The sequence below is a fragment of the Elephas maximus genome, chromosome 3, assembly GCF_024166365.1.
Source record: "Elephas maximus indicus isolate mEleMax1 chromosome 3, mEleMax1 primary haplotype, whole genome shotgun sequence".
In the NCBI taxonomy this organism is placed as follows: domain Eukaryota; kingdom Metazoa; phylum Chordata; class Mammalia; order Proboscidea; family Elephantidae; genus Elephas; species Elephas maximus.
The window spans coordinates 35,036,336-35,059,768 of NC_064821.1; the positions used below are offsets into that span (position 1 = coordinate 35,036,336).

A 23,433-nucleotide genomic window follows, 5' to 3' on the forward strand; every position below is an offset into this window, starting at 1 on the left:
GATAGGAAAACTACTATTTACTTGATCTGAACAAGGGAAAGAATTCTAGGTCAAGCAAACAGCATTTGCACCCATTCCAAAGAAAGGTAATCCAACAGAAGGCCGAAATTATTGAGCAATATTATTAACATCACACACATGTAAAAATTTGCTGAAGATCATTCAAAAGTGGTTGCAGCAGTACATCAACAAGAAAATGCCAGAAATTCAAGCCGGATTCAGAAGAGGATGTGGAAGAAAGGATATCATTGCTGATGTCAGATGGATCCTGGCTGAAAGCAGAGAATATCAGAAAGATGTTCACCTGTGTTTTATTGTCTATGCAAAGGCATTCCACTGTGTGGATCATAACAAATTATGGATAACATTGCAAAGAATCAGAATTTCAGGACATTTGATTGTGCTCATGAGGAACCTGTACATAAACTAAGAGGCAGTTGTTCAGAACAAATGGGGTACTGCATGGTTTAAAGTCAAGAAAAGTGTGTGTCACGGTTGTATCGTTTCACCATACTTATTCAATCTGTATGCTGAGGAACTAATCCAAGAAGCTGAACTGTATGAAGAACTTGGGATCAGGATTGGAGGAAGACTCATTAACAAGCTACCATATGCAGATGACACAACCTTGCTTGATGAAAGTGAAAAGGACTTGAAGCACTTACTGATGAAGATCAAAGACCAGAGCCTTCAGTACGGATTATACCTCAAACATGAAGAAAACAAAAATCATCACAGCTGTACCAATAAGCAATCTCATGATAAATGGAGAAAAGATTGAAGTTGTCAAGGATTTCATATTATTTGGATCCACAATCGACCATGGAAGTAGCAGTCAAGAAATCAAAGGATGCATTGCATTGGGCAAATCTGCTGCAAGACTTTCTTTAAAGTGTTAAAAAGCAAAGATGTCACCTTGAGGACTAAGGTGTGCCTGGCCCAAGCCATGGTATTTTCAATCACTTCATATGCATAAGAAAGCTGGACAATGAATAAGGAAGACTGAAGAAAAACTAATGTCTTTGAATTATGGCGTTGGAGAAGAATATTAAATGCTCTTTAGATGCAAGGATGGTTTTCACTGGCTAATTTTTTTACAAGTAGATTGCCAGGTACTCCTTCCTAGTGTGTCTTAGTCTGGAAGCTCCTCTGAAACCTATCATGGGTAACCCTGTTGGTATTTGAAATCCCAGTGGCACAGCATTCAGCATCACAGCAACAGGCAAGCCACCACAGTTCAACAGTGACAAAGGAATACATAGGAATCAGATCAACTCCATCTGTGGAAAGAGATGATGGAGAAGCTCAGTATCAGTCATAACAAGGCCAGGGGCAACTGCTGAGCAAAAGAGCAATTGCTCATATGCAAGTTCAAGCTGAAGCTGAAGAAAATTAACACAAATCCAAAAGAGTCCAAGTACTACTTTGAGTATATCCCATCTGAATTTAGAGACCATTTCAAAAACAGGTTTGGAACACTGAACACTGACTGAGACCAGATGAATTGTGGGATATCAGGAACATTATACATGAAGAAAGCAAAAGGTCATTACAAACACAGGAAAGATCCTGGATGTCCTAATGGATGTCAGAAGAGACTCAAACTTGCACTTCAATGTAGAGTAGCTAAAGCAAATGGAAGAAATGATAATCAAAGAGCTGAACAGAAGATTTCAAAGGATGGCTTGAGGAGACAAAGTATTATAATGAAATGTGGAAAGACCTGGAGTTAGAATACCAAAAGGGAAGAACATGCTCAGCACAAAGGCACCATCTCCATGATTGTGGATTGGACTGTGGTGATCCATATGATTTTCACTGGTTGATTTTTGGAAGTAGATCATCAGGCCTTTCCTCCTAGTCTTAGTGGCAGGCTCTGCTGCAACCTGTTCAGCATCAAAGCAACATGCAAGCCTCTATGGACAGACAGGTGGTGGCTGCACATGAGGTGCATTGGCTGGGAATTGAACCTGGGTCTCCACATGGAAGGTAAGAATTCTACCACTGAACCACCTCTGTCCCCAAGGGCTCTATAAAAACAAACATGTTGCCATCGATTCCAATTCATAGCAACCCTATAGGACAGAGTAGAACTGCCCCACAAGGTTTCCAAGGAGTGGCTAGTGGATTTGAACTGCTGACCTTTAGGTTAGCAGCCAAGCTCTTAACCATTGCACGACCAGGGCTCCAAAGATGGAGTTAGTTAGATTCTTGTGTATTCCATCTGGCAAGGTCCATGTGTATAGTTGCTGATCCTGTTGCTCAAAAAGGTTATTTCCAATGAATAGGTCATTGGTCTTGCAAACTCCTATCCATCCTGTCATTTCTATCACCAAGGCCAAATTTTCCAACTACCAATTCTTCGTTTCCAATTTTTGCATTCCAATCACTAGTAATTATTAATGTATCTTGATTGCATGTTTGATCAATTGCAGACCACAGAATTTAGTAAAAATCTTCAATTTCTTCATCTTTGGCCTTAGTGGTTAGTGTGTGAATTTGAATAATAGTTGTATTAACTGGTCTTCCTTGTAGGCATATGGATATTATCCTATCACTGACAGCATTGTACTTCAGGATAGATCTTGAAATGTTCTTTTTGATGATGAATGCAACACCATTCCTCTTCAAGTTGTCATTCCTGGCATAGTAGACCATATGATTGTCCGATTGAGAATGGCCAATACCAGTCCATTTCAACTCACTAATGCTTGGGATATCGATGTCTATGTGTTCCATTTCATTTTTGATGACTTCCAATTTTCCTAGATTCATACTTTGTACATTCACATTCCAATTAATGGATGTTTGCAGCTGTTTCTTCTCAATTTGAGTTCTGCCACATCAGCAGATGAGGGTCCTGAAAGCTGGACTCCATCCACTTCAATTAGGTCAAAAAAAAACTTTGAAGAGTCAACTCTTCCCTAGACATCTTTTGAGTGCCTTCCAACCTGAGGGGCTCATCTTCTGGCTCTGTATCAGACAATGCTCTGCTGCTATTCATAAGGTTTCCACTGGACAATTTGTTCAGAAGTAGACTGCCAGGTCCTTCTTCCTAGTCTGTCTTAGTGTGGAAGCTCTGCTGAAACCTGTCCACCACAGGTAACCCTGTTGGTATTTGTGAAGTTAGGGCTGATGTCATGCCGCCATCTTTACACAGGGCCAGACATTTTAAGCCCTCAGTGGGGAGGAAGAGCAGGTTGGGAACCAAGAATTACACCTTGGTGCTGCTAGGAGCTTAGACACTTACAGAAAACCACCCTAATAACAAAGCCACACTTGACCATTGTCCTGGTTATCAATGTTTTGCTTCTGCTACAGATTCCTTTTTGCCTGCTCTTTGAAAATGGAGCTGGGCCTTATATTTTCTCTTTTGTCAATTACTAGCATATGCAATATATTGGAAGAAGGGGCTTCCCTTTCTGGTTCCAGTGAGCTCTCTCACCAGGCTCCTTGAGAATGCCGTTTTGTCCCTACTTTGCTCCGTGTTTATTCTCCAGTGCTGTGCTCCTGCATGGTGTAGCATTGGGACATTACAAGCCTTCAGCTTAGTCTGAGCAGTGGTGGCATAACCTGGAAACCTATACTCTTGGGCCTGTGGCCTAATCCAGATGGCACATCCCACAGCCCCTCCTAAACAAATGTAGACCTGTGTATCAGGTGAGCTGCCCATCCAAAAGTTTAATCTCCTGAAGCCAGTGGCAAACAGAAGTGTGAATTCCTCTGAAAAGCAGCCTCTGTATGTCCCAGCATCAACTGGAATTATACATCAATAGTGAGATATACAATGGCACAGCCCTTTTGAAAAACTGATTGCTAGTTCCATATGAGGAAAACATAAAACTACCATATGACACAGCAATCTCACTTGTAGGGATATATGCAAGAAAAATAAAACCTTGTTTGTTTTTATGAATGTTCATAGCTGTTTTATTCATTAACAGGAAGCAACACAAATATCCTTCCACTGGTGAATATATAAAATGAGGTGTGTATACAGTGGAATACTTTGTAACAATTAAAAGGAACAAACTATCAATATATTCATCAACATGGATGAATCTCAAATTCCTAGTGCTACATGAAAGGAGCCAGAATCTAAAAGCTACATAATGACTAGTACAAGGACAGTTGCCAAGAATTCATGGTGAAGGGAAGGTTTCACTAAAAAGGGGCAGTACTATGGATTATTTGGAGGGAAGAGGTGTTCTGTACTTTTCTTGTGGTGCTGATTATATGAATTTATCAAAACTTGTACTACTGTACATTCCAAAAATGAATTTACTATTTTTAAATTAAAAAATTATGTAATGGGCAGTGACTACAGAAAATTTGCAAATTACGGGGAAGCAAAATGACTAAAGAAATCAAGTCTCCTCTTTGGGAGAGAATCTCTGTTAATGTTCTAGGCTTCTCTACAGACTGATTTGTCTGCATGTTTTATAAAATTGCCATCATTAAGGACACACTGTTTTATACCTTGCCTTTTAAATAGTAAACTATGATTGCCTCTCCTATGGTAGACTAAAATTTTTTCCAACAATTTCATTTACTTGCAGTTCAATATTGTGACATATAGCCAGGCATTTTTTGAAAATTCCCCATTGTACACTAACTCCCAGCTCAGCATTGGGTGGTGGCTCTGCATAAACCTCCAGGTCCTACAGCAGGTATGCACCCAAGTGGAGCACAGCCACTAGTCCATCTGAACCTAACAACAATCATAGCCTCACCTCCTGAGACCACATTACCAAAAGAAGGACTCTGTCTCAAAATAGAGGCCCTGGGCCTGTGCTGTGCACAAGTTCCATTGCTGCGAGATCAGGTCGTGGGTATGTGTGGACCCCCCAGGAGGAGCAATCCTTCTTGCTTCTCACAGCACCATTTCTGAGGGACATTTCATCAGTAAACCAGGGATCATAATAGTTGGGGATAGTAAATTAGAGAAGCAATGCAAAAAATGTTCAGTACAACACTACACACACAATAATGAAAACACTGCATAAAAGGCTAAAAGGAAATACCCAACTAACAAGTGTGGTGAGATACTAAAGTGATTCTCAGGTGTTTTTCATAGTTCTCTGCTAAAACGAAGTTTTTGATAATGAGAATATACTGCACTTGAATGTGAAGTATAAAAACTTTATAAACATAGGTGATAAAAAGAAAACCCAGTTCAAGATACCCATGGGTTGAAGAGATTTTGTATAAAGAAATTTTGAATTTAACAGAAGCAAAGTGACATTCTGATGCTTCCCTAAAGCAATGTGCTGTAATTCAAAGAGTACTTTACTTACAGTCACAGGGTCTCTCTATATGTCAGGTCTCACAGAGGTCCTAAGTGAGAAGGGACACTGAAGGTTTCTGTTTTTTACATTCATAGGATCAATCCACAGTGTAGCTGTTTTGCAAGAATTCCAGAAGATTGACAAGATGTTTCCATGTTTCTTACATATACATTTTTCTCTAATACGACCTCTCACATTCAGTAGAGGTTAATTATTGAAGGCTTTACCATATGTGTGAAACCTCAGATCTCAGAAAATACGGGGGGGGGGGGAGTAAAAACTTTCCCATAATGCATTCTTTACATGGTTACTATCTCATGCGTTTTCCTTCACGTTTTCAAAATGATGAGGGATGACCAGGTTTCCAACATTACTTAACACGTGTTCTTTCTTTCCAGTGAACCTTCTCACATCTTCAAAGGACTGAGAGAGAACTGAAGAGTTTCCCTTATTCTTCACGTACATAAGGGTTTTCCCCACTGTCATTTCTTACATGTTTACAGAGGCATTAAAAATAGCTAGACTTTCTCACATTCCTTACATTCAAAACCTATCTCTCCACGACTTCTTTTGTCTTCCTTGGGGTAAGAAGGAATAGCAGACTTTGCCACATTCCTTTATTCCTAAGGCCTCTCTCCACTGTGAATTCTTATATGCTTAGTGAGGTTTGAGGACCAACTAAAGGCTTTCCCACATTCCTTGCATTCATAAGGCCTTTCTCCACTGTGAGTTCTTTTATGTGTAGTGAGTGATGAGGAGTCACTAAAGGCTTTCCCACATTCCTTGCATTCATAAGGCCTCTCTCCACTGTGAGTTCTTATATGCTTAGTGAGGTTAGAGGACTGAATAAAAGCTTTTCCACATTCCTTACATTCATAAGGCCTCTCTCCACTGTGAGTTCTTATATGAGTAGTGAGGCTTGATGACTGACTAAAGGCTTTCCCACACTGCTCACATTCATAAGGCTTCTCTCCACTATGAGTTCTTATATGTGTAGCAAGGGATGAGGAATCACTAAAGGCTTTCCCACATTCCTTACATTCGTAACGCTTCTCTCCACTGTGAGTTCTTATATGTGTAGTGAGGCTTGAGGATCGACTAAAGGCTTTCCGACATTCCTTACATTCATAAGGCCTCTCTCCACTGTGAATTTTTATATGTGTAGTTAGGCTTGAGGACTGACTAAAGGCTTTCCCACATTCCTTACATTCATAAGGCTTCACTCCACTGTGAGTTCTTATATGTGTAGTGAGGTGTGAGGAACAAATAAAGGCTTTCCGACATTCTTTACATTCATAAGGCTTCTCTCCACTGTGTGTTCTTATATGCGTAGTGAGGGATGAGGAATGACGAAAGACTTTCCCACATTCCTTACATTCGTAAGGCCTCTCTCCACTGTGAGTTCTTATGTAACTAGTGAGTTTTGAGAAACTAAAGTCTTTCCCACATTCCTTGCATTCATAAGGCCTCTCTCCACTGTGAGTTCTTGTATGTTTAGTGAGAGATGAGGAATAACTACAGGGTGCCCCACAATCCTTACATTTACAAAGTTTCTCTCCAGTGAGTGTTCTTATATGAGGTTTTAGGTAAGAGGGACAACTGCAGGCTTCTCTACATTCCTCATAACAACAGAGCTTGTATCCAGTGTGAAATCTGATGTGATGCTTAAATGATGAATGATCCATGAAGGCTTTTCCACACTCAATACATTCAGAATGATTTACTCCAACAGGAATTCTTTTAAGCCTACTAAGACTGGCAATCCGACTGAAAGTTTTTCCACACTGATTAACTTTTTTGTATTTCTTTACTTTCTCTTCTTTACTTGCATGGAGGCTCTCTATCATACCTTTTCTGTAAAAAATAGGCAGCACATTGTTAGAATTAAATTTTATACCATTTCAAAACTACCATACACAGTGAATGTGCACTTCTGTCCTGAGTTGTCTCATGTGGCATAGGGTGAATCATCTCGCAGAGGGTACTACTGTTACTGTCACAGTCTTTGTAAATAATGGGGTGTACTCATAATTGTGTACAAGTGAAATTTCTCTCAAATATCAATATGTGGCTCACATTTATGAAAATATTGTAATGTGAAAATCAGGAAGACATGTAATTTTAGAGCTAGTTTTATGCATACACACGTAAACCCACACAAACATCACAACCCCCTCCTGAGGCACTGCTTACTATCATGTGTATGATACCTCATTTGCCTTCCCTGGCTGTTGTGCTGATTTTCACTGCCATGGAATTCAACGATTTCTCCTGACATGGATGACCACCAGGAGTCATTCTTCATGAATCGCATTACTGTATGTTCACTTGACAACTTTTCTCCATTGTTATCCTGTTGAGAAACTGACCCAATAATTTTAACTGGAGTTTCACAATATGAAAAAACAGTAAGGAAATTTTCATGACGAACAACCCACCTGGGAGTAAAGAAGGACTGAGGCACATTTAACTATTCCAGGATTTTGGCAATAGTCCAAAAGGTAAGAAATTTACTAACAATTCCATGATGATTGAAAGTGATGGTAACTTAAGTACAATGTAACTAGGAAAGCAACATTGAAAGGTACTGCAAACAATGCACGTGCATAGAGGTATATTAAAAGAGGAAATGGAGCAGGCCTTTTCCTACAAACACTGAAGGCAAGGGAGAACTGATGAAAAATTTAGAATGTCAGCTCAGGTATGTGTGGAAATTTTCACTCCTCCTCAAACCAAAACAGATTTTTTTAGTTGATTTCTTCAAATGTAATTCCATCCCAGCAGGGCTGGTCTTTAAAAGCATTCTATTCTATTAAAACCATTCTATGCTCCCTGACATAGTGGCTTTGGCCAAGTCCAGTGTTCACTCTCCTCAGATCTTTCCATTGCTTTACAGGGAGAAAAATTACTGTGACTAACATGGTGCTCCCTACATGTCTGTCAGTTGTACTGTGGTGGCTTTTGTGTTACTGTGATGCTGGAAACTATGACGCTGGTATTTCAAATAACAGCGGGGTCATCTATGGTGGACAGGTTTCAAGGGAGCTTCCAGGGTGAGACAGACTAGGAAGAAGGATCTGGCAGTCTACTTCTGAAAAAACTGGCCAGTGAAAACCTTACAAATAGCAGCAGAACACTGTCTAATCTAGTACCATAAGATGAGCCCCTGAGGTTGGAAGGCACTGGGAAAGAGTTGCCTCCTAAAAGTAGAGTCAACTTTAATGACGCAGATGGAGTAAAGCTTTCAAGACATTCATTTGCTGAGAGGTAACAGAACCCAAGATGAGAAGAAACAGCTGCAAACATCCATTAATAATTGGAACACGGATAGTATAAAGTATGAATTTAGGAAAATTGGGAGTGGTCAAAAACGAAATGGATCGCATAAAGATCGATATCCTAGGCATTAGGGAGCTGAAATGGACTTGTATTGGCCATTTTGAACCATACAATCATATGGTTACTATGATGGGAATGACCAATTGAAGAGGGATGGCATCAAATTCAGTCAAAAAGAACATTTCAAGACCTATCCTGAAATACAACACTGTCGGTGACAGGATAATACTCGTACGCCTACAAGGAAGACCAGTTACTACAGCTATTATTCAAATTTACACACCAACCACAAATGCCAAAGATGAGAAAATTGAAGATTTTTACCAATTTCTGCAGTCTGAAATTGATCAAAGATGCAATCAAGAGGCATTGATAATTACTGCTGATTGGAATGCAAATGTTGGAAAGAAGGTAAGTAGTTGGAGAATATGGCCTTGGTGACAGAAACCATGCCAGAGATAACATGATAGAATTCTGCAAAACCAATGACCTTATCATTGCAAATGCCTTTTTTCAACAACATAAATGGCGACTATACACGTGGACCTCACCAGATGGAATACACAGGAATCAAATCAACTACATCTGTGGAAAGAGATGATGGAAAAGCTCAACATCATCAGTCAGAACAAGGCCAGGGGCTGACTACAGAACAGACCATTAATTGCTCATATGCAAGTTGAAGATGAAGAAAATTAGAGCAAGTCCACAAGAGCCAAAATACAACCCTGATTATATCCCACCTGAATTTACAGGCCATCTCAAGAACAGATTTGAGGCATTCAACACTAATGACCGAAGAACAAACAAGTTGTAGAAGGACATTGTACATGAAGAAAGGACAAGGTCATTAAAAAGACAGGAAAGAAAGAAAAGACCAAAGTAGATGTGAGAAGAGACTTTGAAAGTTCCTCTTGAACACAGAGTGGCTAAAGCCAAAAAAAAAATTATGAAGTAAAAGAGCTATACATAAGATTTCAAAGGGCAGCTCGAGAAGACAAAGTATTATAATGAAATGTGTAGAATCTTGGGTTAGAAAACCAAAAGGGAAGAAAATGCTCAGTATTCCTCAAGTTGAAAGAATTGAAGAAAAATTCAAGCCTTGAGTTGCAATATTGAAGGATTCAATGAGGAAAATATTGAACAATGCAGGAAGCATCAAAAGAGGATGGAAGGAATACACAAAGTCATTGTACCAAAAGAACTGGTTGACATTAAACCATTTAAGGAGGTAGCATATGATCAAAGAATCGATGGTACTGAAGGAAGAGGTCCAAGCTGCACTGAAGGCACTGGCAAAAACAAAGCTTCAGGAATTGACAGAATACAAACTGAGATGTCAACAAACAGATACAGCACTGGAGGTGCTCACTTGTCTGTATCAAGAAATTTGGAAGACAGTTTCCTATCCATCTGACCAGAAGAGATCCGTACTTCTGCCAATTCCAAACAAAGGTGATCCAACAGAATGTGGAAATTATCGAACAATATCACTGATATCACACACTTGAAAAATTTTGCTGAAGGTCATTCAAAAGTGGTTGTAGCAATAAATTGACAGGGAACTTCCAGAAATTCAAGCCGGATCCAGAAGAGGACACAGACCAAGGGATATCATTGCTGATGTCAGAGTGATCATGGCTGAAAGCAGGAAATATCAGCAAGATGTTTATCTGTGTTTTATTAACTCTGCAAAGGCATTCAATTGTGTGAATTAAGACAAATTATGGATAACATTGTAAATAATGGGAATTTCAGAACACCCAGTTGTGCTCAGAAGGAACATGTAGATAGACCAGGAAGAAGTCAGTCATTCGAATAGAACAAGGGGATACCGAATGGTTTAAAGTCAAGAAAAATGTGCATCAAGGTTGTATCCTTTCACCATACTTATTTTATCTGTATGCTGAGCAAATAATCTGAGAAACTTGACTATACGAAAAAGCACATGGTATCAGGATTGGAGGACGACTCATTAACAACCTGCGATATCCAGATAACACAATCTTGATTGCTGAAAGTGAAGAGGAAGCACTTACTGATGAAGATCAAAGACTACAGCCTTCAGTATGGACTGTAGCTCAACAAAAAGAAAGCAAAAATCCTCACAACTGGACCAATAAGCAACATCACAACAAAAGGAGAAAAGACTGAAATTGTCAACGATTTCGTTTTACTTGGATTCACAATTAACACCCATGGCAGTGGAGGTCAGGAAATGAAACAACTTGCTGTACTGGGAAAATCTGCTGCAAAAGACTCCTGAAAGTGTTGAAAAGCAAAGATTTCACTTTGAGGACAAAGGTGCACCTGACCCAAGTCATGATATTTTCAACTCCATCATAAGCACAACAAAGCTGGACAACAAATAAGGAAGACTGCAGGTGAACTGATGCCAAATATGGTGTTGGCAAAAAATAATGACTCTACCATGGACTGCTAGAAGAATGAACCATTCTGTCTTAGAAGAAGTACAGCCAGAATGCTTCTTAGAAGAATGGTGAAACTTCGTCTCATGAACTTTGGCTATGTTATCAGGAGGGACCAGTTTCTAGAGAAGGTCATCATGCTTGGTAAAGTCTAGGGTCAGCAAAAAAAGAGGAAGACTCTCAAGGAGATGGACTGACACAACTGCTGCAACAATGGGCTCAAGCATAACAGTTGTGAGGATGGCGAAGCCTGGGCAATGTTTTGTCCTGTTGGTCAGAACCGACTCAACAGCTCCTAACAACAACAATGACATGGTGCTCTTGAGGAAAGGTAGATTTTGAGGGAAGACGGAGAAGCATATTTCCTTGACATTACCCTAATACTTTGGTCTCCAAGATCTCTAGAAATGGACAGGTGTGAGTTTATTTGCAGCAAAATAATCATGTCAAATGGATAACATACACAGTGAAACTCTAACAAGGTACTAAACCACAAATCTCTCCGCCTCAAACTGACGCCTAAAGCCAGTGCTTACACAACACTTAAACAGCCTCAAGGCTTTTAACCATGAGAAATAAAGAGTCAGCTTCATATAAAGATTTTTCCTTTCATGGGAAGCCTTTAGAGTCTAAGCTCCTTGAGGTCAGTGAAAATGTGTCTTATGTTTGCCAACAAGTATCAGTTCCTCAACCCGAATTCCATAGGAAAGTCCATGAGAACAATATATGTATATACCAAAGAAGTAAATAAAAATGAAGACATCCTTACCTGAGTCTAGGTTCCTGAAAGTTTCCATCATCACATCTCTGTATAGGTTCCTCTGAGAAAAATCCAGCAAAGCCCACTCTTCCTGGGTAAAGCACACGGCCACATCCTCAAAGACCACTGAGTCCTAAAACATCATACATATTCTGGGTCAGCAAGGTGCCATCTTCCCCAGTATGTACAAAAAGGATGGGTGAAACTGACAGCCCTGGAGAACTGAGAATTCATAGAACACACAAAATTTTGTGTTCTATCTAGAATTTGGCCATCAGACTTGTCCCTTTGCTGTCTGCATTTACCTCCTGAGTGTTGGAATCTTACTTCATAGATTTAACAATATTTCTAACACAGTGAGCTTATCTCTCCAGATTGACTATGACCAATTTCAGTCTTATTCCTATTTCCTTAACAGGTTCAGAACAGCCAGAACACATAGCAGAAGGTAAAGAAATTCTCTACAAATCAAAAACCTAGTTCTACATTCAGATCATCATTTTTTTGTGGGGAAAAAAGAAAGTCCACCTCCTTTCATAAGACCCATCAAAACATGCGACAAAACATGAAGCACAGGTGAGAGCACAATGCAATATTAATAACTAGGAAATACTAAGGGTCTGGCAGGGCAGCTTTTCCCTTTGCTTGAACAGACAAAGGAGGCATGAGAACTGATTCAGATATGGTAGAGTTTTTGGAATTTCCAGACTGGGAATTTAAAACAACTATGAACAACTATTTCTTTCTGACGATGAATGCAATGCCATTCCTCTTCAATTTGTCATTTCCAGCACAGTAGACCATATAATTGCCTGATTCAAAATGGCCAATACCAGTCCATTTCAGCGCACTATGCCTAGGATATCGATGTTTATGTGTACCATTTCATTTTTGACGATTTCCAATTTTCCTGGAGTCATACTTCATACATTCCAAGTCCCTATTATTAATGGACGTTTACAGATGCTTCTTCTCATTTTCGATCTTGCCACATCGGCAGATGAAGGTCTCGAAACCTTAACTCCATCTGCATCATTAAAGTTGACTCTACTCTGAGGAGGCAGCTCTTCCCCAGTCATCTTTTGAGAGCCTTTCAACCTGAGGGGCTCATCTTCCAGCACTATATCAGACAGTGTTCCACTACTATTCATGAGGTTTTCACTGGCTAACTTTTTTCAGAAGTAGACCATCAGGTCCTTCTTCCTAGTCTGTCTTAGTCTGGAAGCTCATCTAAAACCTGTCCACCATGGGTGACCCTGCTGGTATTTGAATACTGGTTGCATAGCTTCCAGCATCACTGTAACAGGTAAGCCCCTATAGTATGACAAACTGACAGACACATTCATCATCAAAAAGAACACCTCAAGATCTATTTTGAAGTATAGTGCTGTCAGTGATAGGGTAATATCCATATGCCTACAAGGAAGACCAGTTAATATAACTATTATTCAAATGTATGCACCAAGACTAGGGCCAAAGATGAAGAAACTGAAGATTTTTACCAACTTCTGCAGTCTGAAATGGATCGAGCATGCAATCAGGATGCATTGATAATTACTGGTGTTTGGAATGCAAGAGTTGGAAACAAAGAAGAAGGACTGATAATTGAAAAGTATGGCCTTGGTGATAGAAATAATGCCAGAGATCGCATGATAGAATTTTGCAAGACCAATGACTTCTTCATTGCAAATACCTTTTTTCAACAATATAAACAGTGACTATACATGTGGACCTCACCAGATGGAATACACAGGAATCAAATCAACTACATCTGTGGAAAGAGATAATGGAAAAGCTCTATATAATCAGTCAGAAAAAGGCCAGGGGCCAACTGTAGAAGAGACCACCAACTGCTCATATCCAAGTTAAGCTGAAGTTGAAGAAAATTAGAACAAGTCCACATGAGCCAAAGCAGAACCCTGAGTATATCCCATCCGAATCTAGAGGCCATCTCAAGAATAGATTTGCTGCATTGAACACTAATGACTGAAGACCAGACGAGTTGTGGAATGACATCAAGGACGCCATACATGTTCCCTTGATGCTTCCTGCATTCATTCAATATTTTGTCCATAGAATCCTTCAATATTGCAACTCAAGACTTAAATCCTAGCCCCTACACCTGTGTTAGGAGCCCTCGTGACAGCGGTTATGTGCTTGGCTGCTAACCTAAAAGTTAGCGATTCAAACCCATCAGCCACTCCACAGAATACACGTGTGGTAGTCTGCTTGCATAAAGATTTCAGCCTTGCAGACCCTATAAACCAGTTCTACTCTGTCCTATGGGTCAGAATCAACTTGATGGCAATGGGTTTTTTTGTTTTTATGTATTAAGTCAGTCTCTCTTGAGATATAAAAGAACAGATTAGGCATACAGGAGGAAGCAGAGATGCGGGAAGATAGTTGCCACACCACATGAAGATCGTCAAGGAACCAAGGAAAAAAGACCTTACTTCGGAGCCGACAGAGAGAGAAAGTCGTCCCCTACAGCCAATCCTTGAATTCAGACTTTTTAAAAATTTTTATTGTGCTTTAAGTGAAAGTTTACAAATCAAGTCAGTCTCTCACACAAAAATTTATACAGACCTTTCTATATACTCCTAGTTGCTCTCCCCCTAATAAGACAGCACATTCCTTCTCTCCACCCTCTATTTTCATGTCTATTCAGCCAGATTCTGTCCCCCTCTGCCTTCTCATCTTCCCTCCAGACAGGAGCTGCCCAGAGTCTCATGTGTCTACTTGATCCAAGAAGCTTACTCCCTACCAGTATCATTTTCTATCCTACAGTCCAGTCTAATCCCTGTCTGAAGAGTTGGCTTTGGGAATTTGAGGTCTGCATCCCACTGCTTTCCTGCTCCCCCAGGGGTTCTCTGTTGTGTTCCCTGTAAGGGCAGTCATCGGTTGTAGCTGGGCACCATCTAGTTCTTCTGGTCTCAGGCTGATGTAGTCTCTGGTTTATGTGGCCCTTTCTGTCTCATGGGCTCATAATTACCTTGTGTCTTTGGTGTTCTTCATTCTCCTTTGCTCCAGGTGGGTTGAGACTAATTGATGCATCTCAGATGGCTGCTTGCTACCGTTTAAGACCCGAGATGTCACTCTTCAAAGTGGGATGCAGAATGTTTTCTTAATAGATATTATTATGCCAGTTGACCTAGATGTCCCCTGAAACCATGGTCCCCAAATGAATTCTGACTTTTAACCTACTGAACTGTGAGAAAATATATTTGTTTGTTAAAGCGACCAATTTTAGGTATTTCTGTTGTGGCAGCACTAGATAACTAAGACTGGGATACATACACAGGTGAAAAAATATAAAGGAGACCAAAGAAATCATGCTCATAAATATCGAGATACTGGTTACACTGAAAGGGTAGATGGGGATTGTGTTTAAAAATCTAGTTTTGGGGAGGTGTCAAGAGTGAGGGTATAACCATTACATGGATGTTCATTTTATATTTCACTCCACTTGTAGATTTAATATATATTTTCCTGCACGTGTGGTAAAAAACTCTAATCAAATTTCGAAATGGGAAGAAACATGCACAATCTGAAAATGGGCATATACAAAAAATGGACATGTAAGGAGCATACAGTGTGAAAAGTTCCACACTTCCCAAGAAAAGTAAAAGAAAAACAATGCTGTCAAATATTCCATTCCTACTGAACCTTATCCTAGAGACTTTAACCAGTACCTTCCCCTCAAAACAAATAAATAAACACACGAAAACATTAAGCATTTTAAAGGGAAAAAAAAAAAAAACAGAGCTCATTCTATTTTATAGGTTAAATAATCATGTACAACCCCAAGAGAATATACAGAGTATTACAAGACTGAGATTTTGGTACTTTTTTCAGGTTGCAAAATAAAGTAAGTTTCTTCTACACAGTTATATACACTAGTACCAAGCAGTTGAAAAATTAAAGGCATAACGTATTTTAGTGAAAAAAAAGATGGAGTGTAATTTAGTAAATAAAAGATCCTAATAAAAAATTATAATTAAAGAACATTCAAACTGACCAAAATAAATGCAGCATGCTTTTAGGACACTGTTCTACCCAAACAAATCTTATTTCCAAAGAATTTCAAAAAAATTCCAACCATTTACATATTTTTTTAGAACTTATCAGAAATACTTCAAAATTTATATGGAAGTGCAAACGTTCACAAATAGCCAAGATGTTCTAAGAAATATTGCATGAGGACTTGTCCACCATATAAAAAACTGTGTGTCTGCGTGTGTGTGTATAATAAATTAGACAGCACAGTATCAGCAGAATACAGAAAATATGTCAATGGAAAAAAAATAAATAGACTGGGAACAGACCCACTTACCTATATGAAAAGTTGACTCCTGATACAGAAGGCACTGCACAGCACTGCCAGAAATTACACACATTTTAATATGTGGAGTTGAGTCAACTCATTACCTAATTGGAGTAATTAACATATGTCTTAGTTATCTAGTGCTGCTATAACAGAAATCCCACAAATGTGTGGCTTTAACAAACAGAACTTTATTTTCTCATAGTTTTAGGGGGCTAGAGGTCCGAATTCAGGGTGCCAGCTCTAGGGGAAGGCTTTCTCTCTCTGTTGGCTCTGGAGGAAAGTCCTTGTCTCTTCAGCTTCTGCTTCCTTGTTCCTTGGAGATCTCCATGTGTCTTGGCATCCATCTTATTCCATCTCTGCTTCTACCTTGTGTTTAATCTCTTTTATATCTCAAAAGCAACTGACTCAAGATACACCCTACACTAATCCTGCCTCAAGCCTAAACAAGACAACCTGTTCCCAGGTGGGATTATAACCTCAGGCACAAAGGTCAGGATTTAAAACACACATTTTTTGGGGGGGGAGGGGTCACAATTTAATCCGTAACAATGTATTATTACCAACCTCATATATAAAAATCAATTCCAAATAGCTTAAATGTAAAATTAAAACACTTCCAAAAAGTACAAATGACTTTATGACATCAGAATAGAGAAAAATTCTTAAATAAGAAGTGTAAGACATAAGAGACTGACAAATTCAACTACACTGAAATTCTAAACCATTCAAAGGGTAGCAAACAGTGAGTACATAATCTACATACTAGAAAAAAAATTTTAATATATAAACTAAAAGTATATTTTCAAATGTGCTAAAGAAGCCCTAAAAAGTCACACAGAGATGGATTAACAGTGGGAAAATATGCAGAGCCTGTCAGTATGGAAGTAGTTTCAGATAACTGCAGAATAAAATTTCACACCGATTACAAAGCAAAAAGTAACTATTCCAAAATCCGTATATTGCCAAGAAAATGAAACAAATAAGATACATATACATACTTGGTGGGAAAATTTGTAAAGTGCATTGGCATTTCCTAGTAAATTTAAATTTGGCTATGATCGGCAACTCAGTGGTTTTCTCTCACTAGTGTTACTGTGCAAAAGCACTTGGAGCCTGGAAAGAGAACAGAGCAAAACCATTCACAAGAGCAAAAGCTAACATGAAACAACCTAATGCCCAGGAGCTATACAATGGGTAGGTCAGTTGTGGCCCATTCATAAAATGTAACAGATATATACACAGGAACATGGACAGACTAGAGCTATGCACACCAACATGTATGAAACTCAAAAACATCACAATGAAAACAAGTCACTAAAGAACCTAGTCAGAGTAATCACATTTATAGGAAGCTCAAAAAGAGGCAAAACTCAATACAGCAAAACCTGCGAAAGCCAGAACCTGTCTAAGGCAGAAACCTATCAGAGGAGGAAAACTCAAATATTTTGCATTAAAATGATTACTTCAGCCTGTCAAGGTGGAAAACTTGCAAGACCCAGAAAAACAAGGCAGTGATGTCGAGTTCCAGCTCTCATAGGTTTTGCTATGTATAGTTTACAAATTAACTCAGGTGGTTAAAGCTGTAGTAATAGCAGTAAACAATAACAATAAATTTATACTATATAGATAGGAGTTACCAACAGGTTAATGAGATCAGGGCAGGATGCACTGGGTGGCTGTAAGAACTCCCAACTTCTTTTTACAATTGGGTGTTTAGTATTATTAAAACCTTACATGAGAAGTTTCACACATTCCTTGCTTATACTTTACGATAGAAAGTTTACAGCATTATTTACAACTTGGAAAGAAATGTAATTTTCATATATTAATTTTACCAAGTCATCTAACAACCTCTTCATTTTGATGTAATTTAGGTAATAAGGGCTTTTATACCTAAATTTTGATACCCGGAAAAGCTCTGTAAATGCAAAATGTTGGGAACTATCCAAGTGTCCATTCATGGTGATGAGGTTAAAAAAAAAAGGAAGAAACTAAGATATATCCACTCAATGCAGTACATTATGGGTTGAATTGTGTCCCTCAAAAATGTATGACAACTTGGCTAGGCCATGATTCCCAGTACCGTGTGGCTGTTCTCCAATTTGTGATCTGATGCAATTTTCCTGTGTGTTATAAATTCTAATCTCTGCCTGTGGTTAATGAGGCAAGATCAGGTTATGTTAGAGGATTAGGGTGGGATACAACACCCTCACTCAGGCCATAGCCCTAATCTGATGCAAGGGGAAGTTTCTCTGGGGAGTGGCTGGATCACCTTTTATCTTGTTGTTGAGTCCGTTCCAACTCATAGCGACCCTATGTACAAGAGAATGAAACACTGCCCAGTCCTAAGCCACGCTCACAATCGTCATTATGCTCGAGCCCACTGCTGCAGCCACTGTGTCAGTCCATCTCGTTGAGGGTCTTCCTGTTTTTTACTGACCCTGTACTTTACCAAGCATGACGTCCTTCTCAGGGACTGATCCTTCCTGACAACATGTCCAAAGTACGGAAGACTCAGTCTCGCCATCCTTGCTTCTAAGGGGCATTCTGGTTGTACTTCTTCCACGACAGATTTGTTTGTTCTTTTGGCAGTCCATGATATATTCAACACTATATTCACCTTTTATCTTACAAGAGATAAAAGGACAGAGAAGTAAGCAGAGAGATGGACCTCATACCACCAAGAAAGAAGTGCCAGGAGCAAGGCACATCCTTTGGACTTGAGATCCCTGAGCTAAGAGGCTCCTAGACAAGGAGAAGACTGATGACAAGGACTTTCTCCAAGAAGTGACAAAGAAAGAAAGCATTCTGCAGGAGCTGGTGCCCTAAATTTGGACTTCTAGCCTCCTAGACTATGAGAGAATAAATTTGTTTGCTTAAGCCACCCTAAGGTGGTATTTCTGTTACAGCAGCACTAGCTAAGATGCAGTATTATGATGCTCTATACAACTTTAGACATAAACTGTCTACATATTGTTATGGGCAGATCTTCAGGATCATTTCTTACCTGAAAAAAAGTGTAAATTCCATGCTATCTTTTGTGTAACAAAGTACAGGAAATAGAAACTTCCAATTCTACTTGCTCGAATTTACATAAAAAATACTGGCAAGATGCTCAAGAACAGATTACAATAAAGCTGATTACCTAAAGGTACAAGAATGGTCTGGATGAGGACAAGAGTAAGAACAAGTCTTCATAAAGTAAGCTATTTAAGGTCATATTGAGATTTGAACTTTAAAGGTATACCTACTCCTCACTTATTGATTTATCTCGTTATCCAATATTTTGCATTTACGAAGACAGTGAAAAATCAATTACATGACTATTCTGCACATTAAAGACGTACGTCTGCAGTTCTACTCTGTCCTATAGGGTCGCTATGAGTCGGAATCGACTTGACGGCACTGGGTGTGTATAATGATGTAGTCATCCTGTTTTCACATACCACTGAGTTTTGCGTAAAAACCTGGGCTTTGGCACCCAACCATGTTGATAAGTGAGGAGTGGGTTTATTATCTATTGGAATTAACACAGTAATTTTACTTTTAAACATAATATAAACCAACTGTGATATTTAATGTGTTTCCTAGGAAGTCCCATCTATAAGTATAAAACCATTGGAGATGTAATCACTTAAACCAAAATCAAACCAAACCCGTTGCTGTGAAGTCGATTCTGATTCACAGCAACCCTACAGGACAGAGTAGAACTGCCCCACAGGGTTTCCAAGGACCAGCTGGTGGATTCAAACTGCTGACCTTTTGGTTAGTGGCTGAGCTCTTAACTGCTGCACCACCAGGGCTCTTAGGACCTATTTATTATGAAATGGTTTAATATATTTGTGCAAATCAAAAAATCTAAATCAGAGCTCTCTGTTTAAATGCAGAAGCGAAGGATATCAGACTGTACAGATATTTTATCTCAGTCAGGAAAATGCTGAAATGGGTAGAAGACTTAGCACATTAGAAGTTCTGGCATAATATGTTAAATGTAGTGGGAGTCTTCAAGATTCTTCTTAATATTTAAGTACACTTCCGAGTAACTTTTACATCAGTTAAAATAGGCATTCCTCTGTATTTAAGAAGTTTTATATCCATTAAATTAAAAACTTCTCACTAGAAATGTAACAAACTGATCCTGAATTTGCTTAGTGGAAACTGTGACCCTGAGAAATTAAATACACCCATCAAAAAAAAAAATTTTTTTTTTTTTTTTTATCCCATATGTTGAGTTTCTCAAGCAAAAAAGAATAATTTTGGATTCTAATCCAAGACTATTGGGAGCAATCAAAAATTTTTACATTTAAATGCCAGCTCTAGGCACAGACAGGATGGGAAGACAGGGACCTGGATTGGGTATTATGCTTCTTGCACAACTGAAAGCTTCAAGCAAAACTATTCTCCACTGAAAAAAAAACATGGTTTTGGAGATCCCACACATGATCCAGCTGGACTCACTCTCTGCCTCATTCCTTTGATGAAGTCATGAGAGTGCTGGCCCCACACAGAATCTCATAAAGGGTAAGGGTTCTTCCTCTAATAACTTCGCTCCTGTTCTTTACCCCATCACACAGCATGAGAGGTGAAGCTATGGTTTCAGAACTGCACAAAAGGCTGCATTGCCTGAGGGAAGCCAAGAAAACTATTTGTAGTGACGGGACAAGGTTGGAAACCCTGGTGGCGTAGCGGTTAAGAGCTACGGCTGCTAACCAAAAGGTAAGCAGTTCAAATCCACTAGGCGCTCCTTGGAAACCCTATGGGGCAGTTCTACTCTCTCCTATAGGGTTGCTATGAGTTGGAATTGGGTTGATGGCAATGGGTTTCGCTTTTGGTTTTGGTTTGGGACAAGGGATGGCTCCAGAGGACCTGGGGCTCACTCTCCTCAGCCAGAGCTGCACCAATTTTAAGCCATGTTCAGGAGGTTCTGTCTCTAACACAGAGCTCCAAGGCCAGGGTGGGGATCTTAACACCCCATGGTGCCACCTCTGAGAGTCACATAAGGAAGGTACCCAGGCATCCAAGGCTTGAAAACCCACATATGCTAGAGAAAAGGCTCAATAAGAGTAGAACAAGGCCTTATGATACTTCTTAGAACTTAGTCCCTGAGCCTCTTCTGCCACCTTTTACCTCACAGAAGAAATACAGAGCAGAGCTGGTTTCCCACCAAATCATATGTAACCTCACACCCTTATACTTAGAATTACCCAGTTCTCTGTGGTACTCACCATTTCCTGCCTCCAGTTTTTTCAAAGTCTAAGGTTCACGTTCAGTCTTCTCTAAACTCAAGAAGCCACTTAAGTAAGATGGATGGCAGTGGAAGCAGGGCCACTAGGCAGTCTGGAGGCAGATAAATTTTGGTCTACACAACCAGTCAGAGCACTTGAAATCCTTACTTGGGATTGCATGGATGTGCAAAGATGGTCACCCTCGGTTCCAGCTGCCTAGACTGGAGTAGTTCTCTCTGTGGAACACCTGGGACCTGAAATGGCAGAAATAGGAGGAGACAGTGTTGGGTAAGGAGAGAGTGACAGGTTCTTGGTCTTCAGTTCTTTCCCTGGCCAGGACTTCCTATTAAGCAGTGTGGCTCCTTGGTAGCAGAAATTGTGGCTGGATCACCAAGTATCCAATCCCACACACAACCTGCCCTCAGCCAATCCTTAAGATCTTGGAGACACACTGGCTGTGTGATCTCTATAAATGTGTTCATCATCTATCTAGATTGTTCAGCCGTCTCACTTTTTACATCAGACAAGGTAGAGTCAGTCATATTGTTTCTCACAAATCGTGATGAAAATGTCTACCTAGGAGCTAAAGAAATTCTTTGAATGGCATTTTATGAAATCTTTTCCTCCTGAAATTGGGATACATAGCGTCTTAAAGCCATGTAATAGTTCCAACTCAAAGTGTTTAATTCTTCATCTGTGTTAAAGACCTACAATAATTAAAGGAGGAAGGATATATTCCTCACCATAACCCTACTTTTTGTCTGACCAGCAATACTTAACCAAAGTCCTGCCTTGATGAAGCACAGAAAACAAAGGGAAGCAGGGTGAGCGGCAGACTGCAGGCGGTGGGGGCAGAGCATTCAGACGGCGGATAACTGCCCTGATTCCGATAAGGCATTTCTCACAAACTTCCAAGTGAACCTGCTGCTGCTGCTGGGCTGGAAACCACACTTTTGCTTAGCGAGGATTTATATGATTTTACCTGTTAATGCACCCTGACCCTGGTACATCCCGACGACGCAGCCGGGGTTGCGCAGAAACCTGCCTCGGATTAGTCGGGCGCCAGCAGGAAGGGGGTGCCTCGGAGGCGGCGGCGGTGACAGGCCCCGGACGCAGCCCGGCTGGAGGAAGTCGCGCGGCTCTGGGGCAACCCAGGGTCGGCGAGGAGGCCAGGACTGCGCAGCAGAAAGGGAGCACGGCTTTAGACTCCTGACCCGGGGGCTCACCTGGCACTGCAGCATGCAAGATGCCTACACGTAGGAAATGTACTTCACACCGGAGGAGTGCGACAAAACATGGATGCCGGCCGTGGACGCGCGCTTTCGCTTCCGATTTCTGGGACTCTCACTGCGGAAGGGGAGGGGCCCCGTGCGCGGACCCGGAGGGCTCGGCCCTGCGACCCTGCGTTTCTCTGGCTTCCCCTGGGCTTGGGGAATTGTCCACTGCTTTGTTTAATTCCTTTATAAAGAAAATCCTAACCCGTTGCCATGCAGTTGATTCTGACTCACAGCGACCCTACAGGACAGAGAGAACTGCCCCTGGGGTTTCCAAGGCTGTAATCTTTATGGAAGCTGATTGCCACATCTTTCTCCTGCGGAGCGGCTAGTGGGTTTCAACCTCTAACCTGCTAGCCAAGCGCTTAGTTACCGTGCCACCAGGGCTCCTTTTGAGAAAAGCCTATATAAGCTTAAACCTGGATTTCAGTAGCCAAAGATTTCTGCTACCCTTGGTGAGCAGAGAAATTTAGTATTTGCTTATTTGGCCATTTGAAAAAAAATTTTTTTTACTATATTCTTTAGAGAGATAATTGGTCTACAAATAAATATTTGCCCATCTAGAATCCTTGATGTTCAGTTTGTCTTCTCTTGCATATCTCTTACCTTTTCCCAGGAGCAGTACACCGACTATGCAAACCCAGTCTGATCTCTCCAAGACTTTAGGCACATGGAGAGAGCTTTCCAGGATGAAAGACGGGCATACCAGCACTTGTGAAGAACAGTATGTAAACAATGAAGTTCTTCTGAAAATGACAATTACAAGCAGCTTTTACTTTTTTATTAGGTAT

General features: G+C 40.2%; 1 protein-coding gene across 4 annotated transcripts; it reads right to left on the minus strand.

Annotated features, from left to right (window-relative positions):
- Positions 1-286: 286 nt before the first annotated feature.
- LOC126072290 (zinc finger protein 699-like) lies at positions 287-22,686 on the minus strand. Of its 4 annotated transcripts, none has more exons than XM_049877200.1 (5): positions 22,595-22,686; positions 21,537-21,622; positions 11,826-11,949; positions 7,499-7,652; positions 287-7,142 (listed from the first exon to the last, which is right to left on the minus strand). In XM_049877200.1, the coding sequence occupies exons 2-5, from the start codon at positions 21,546-21,548 to the stop codon at positions 5,912-5,914; spliced, it is 1,521 nt and encodes a 506-aa protein (XP_049733157.1). In that variant the 5' UTR covers positions 21,549-21,622; positions 22,595-22,686; the 3' UTR covers positions 287-5,911. The 4 variants fall into 4 exon arrangements, with proteins under 4 accessions (XP_049733157.1, XP_049733156.1, XP_049733158.1 ...); XM_049877199.1 differs by having other exon boundaries at positions 22,351-22,686; XM_049877201.1 differs by having other exon boundaries at positions 21,369-21,622; positions 22,351-22,686.
- Between the last annotated feature and the right edge of the window lie 747 nt (positions 22,687-23,433).

What these genes read in the sequence shown, in the direction of transcription:
- LOC126072290 (XM_049877200.1), bottom strand. An exon ending in TTTCAGGAACCTAGACTCAG is followed by an intron (nt 7,653 to 11,825) that starts GTAAGGATGTCT and finishes TTATTGGGTCAG; the next exon opens with TTTCTCAACAGGATAACAAT. An exon ending in AGCCAGGGAAGGCAAATGAG is followed by an intron (nt 7,143 to 7,498) that starts GTATCATACACA and finishes TATTTTTTACAG; the next exon opens with AAAAGGTATGATAGAGAGCC.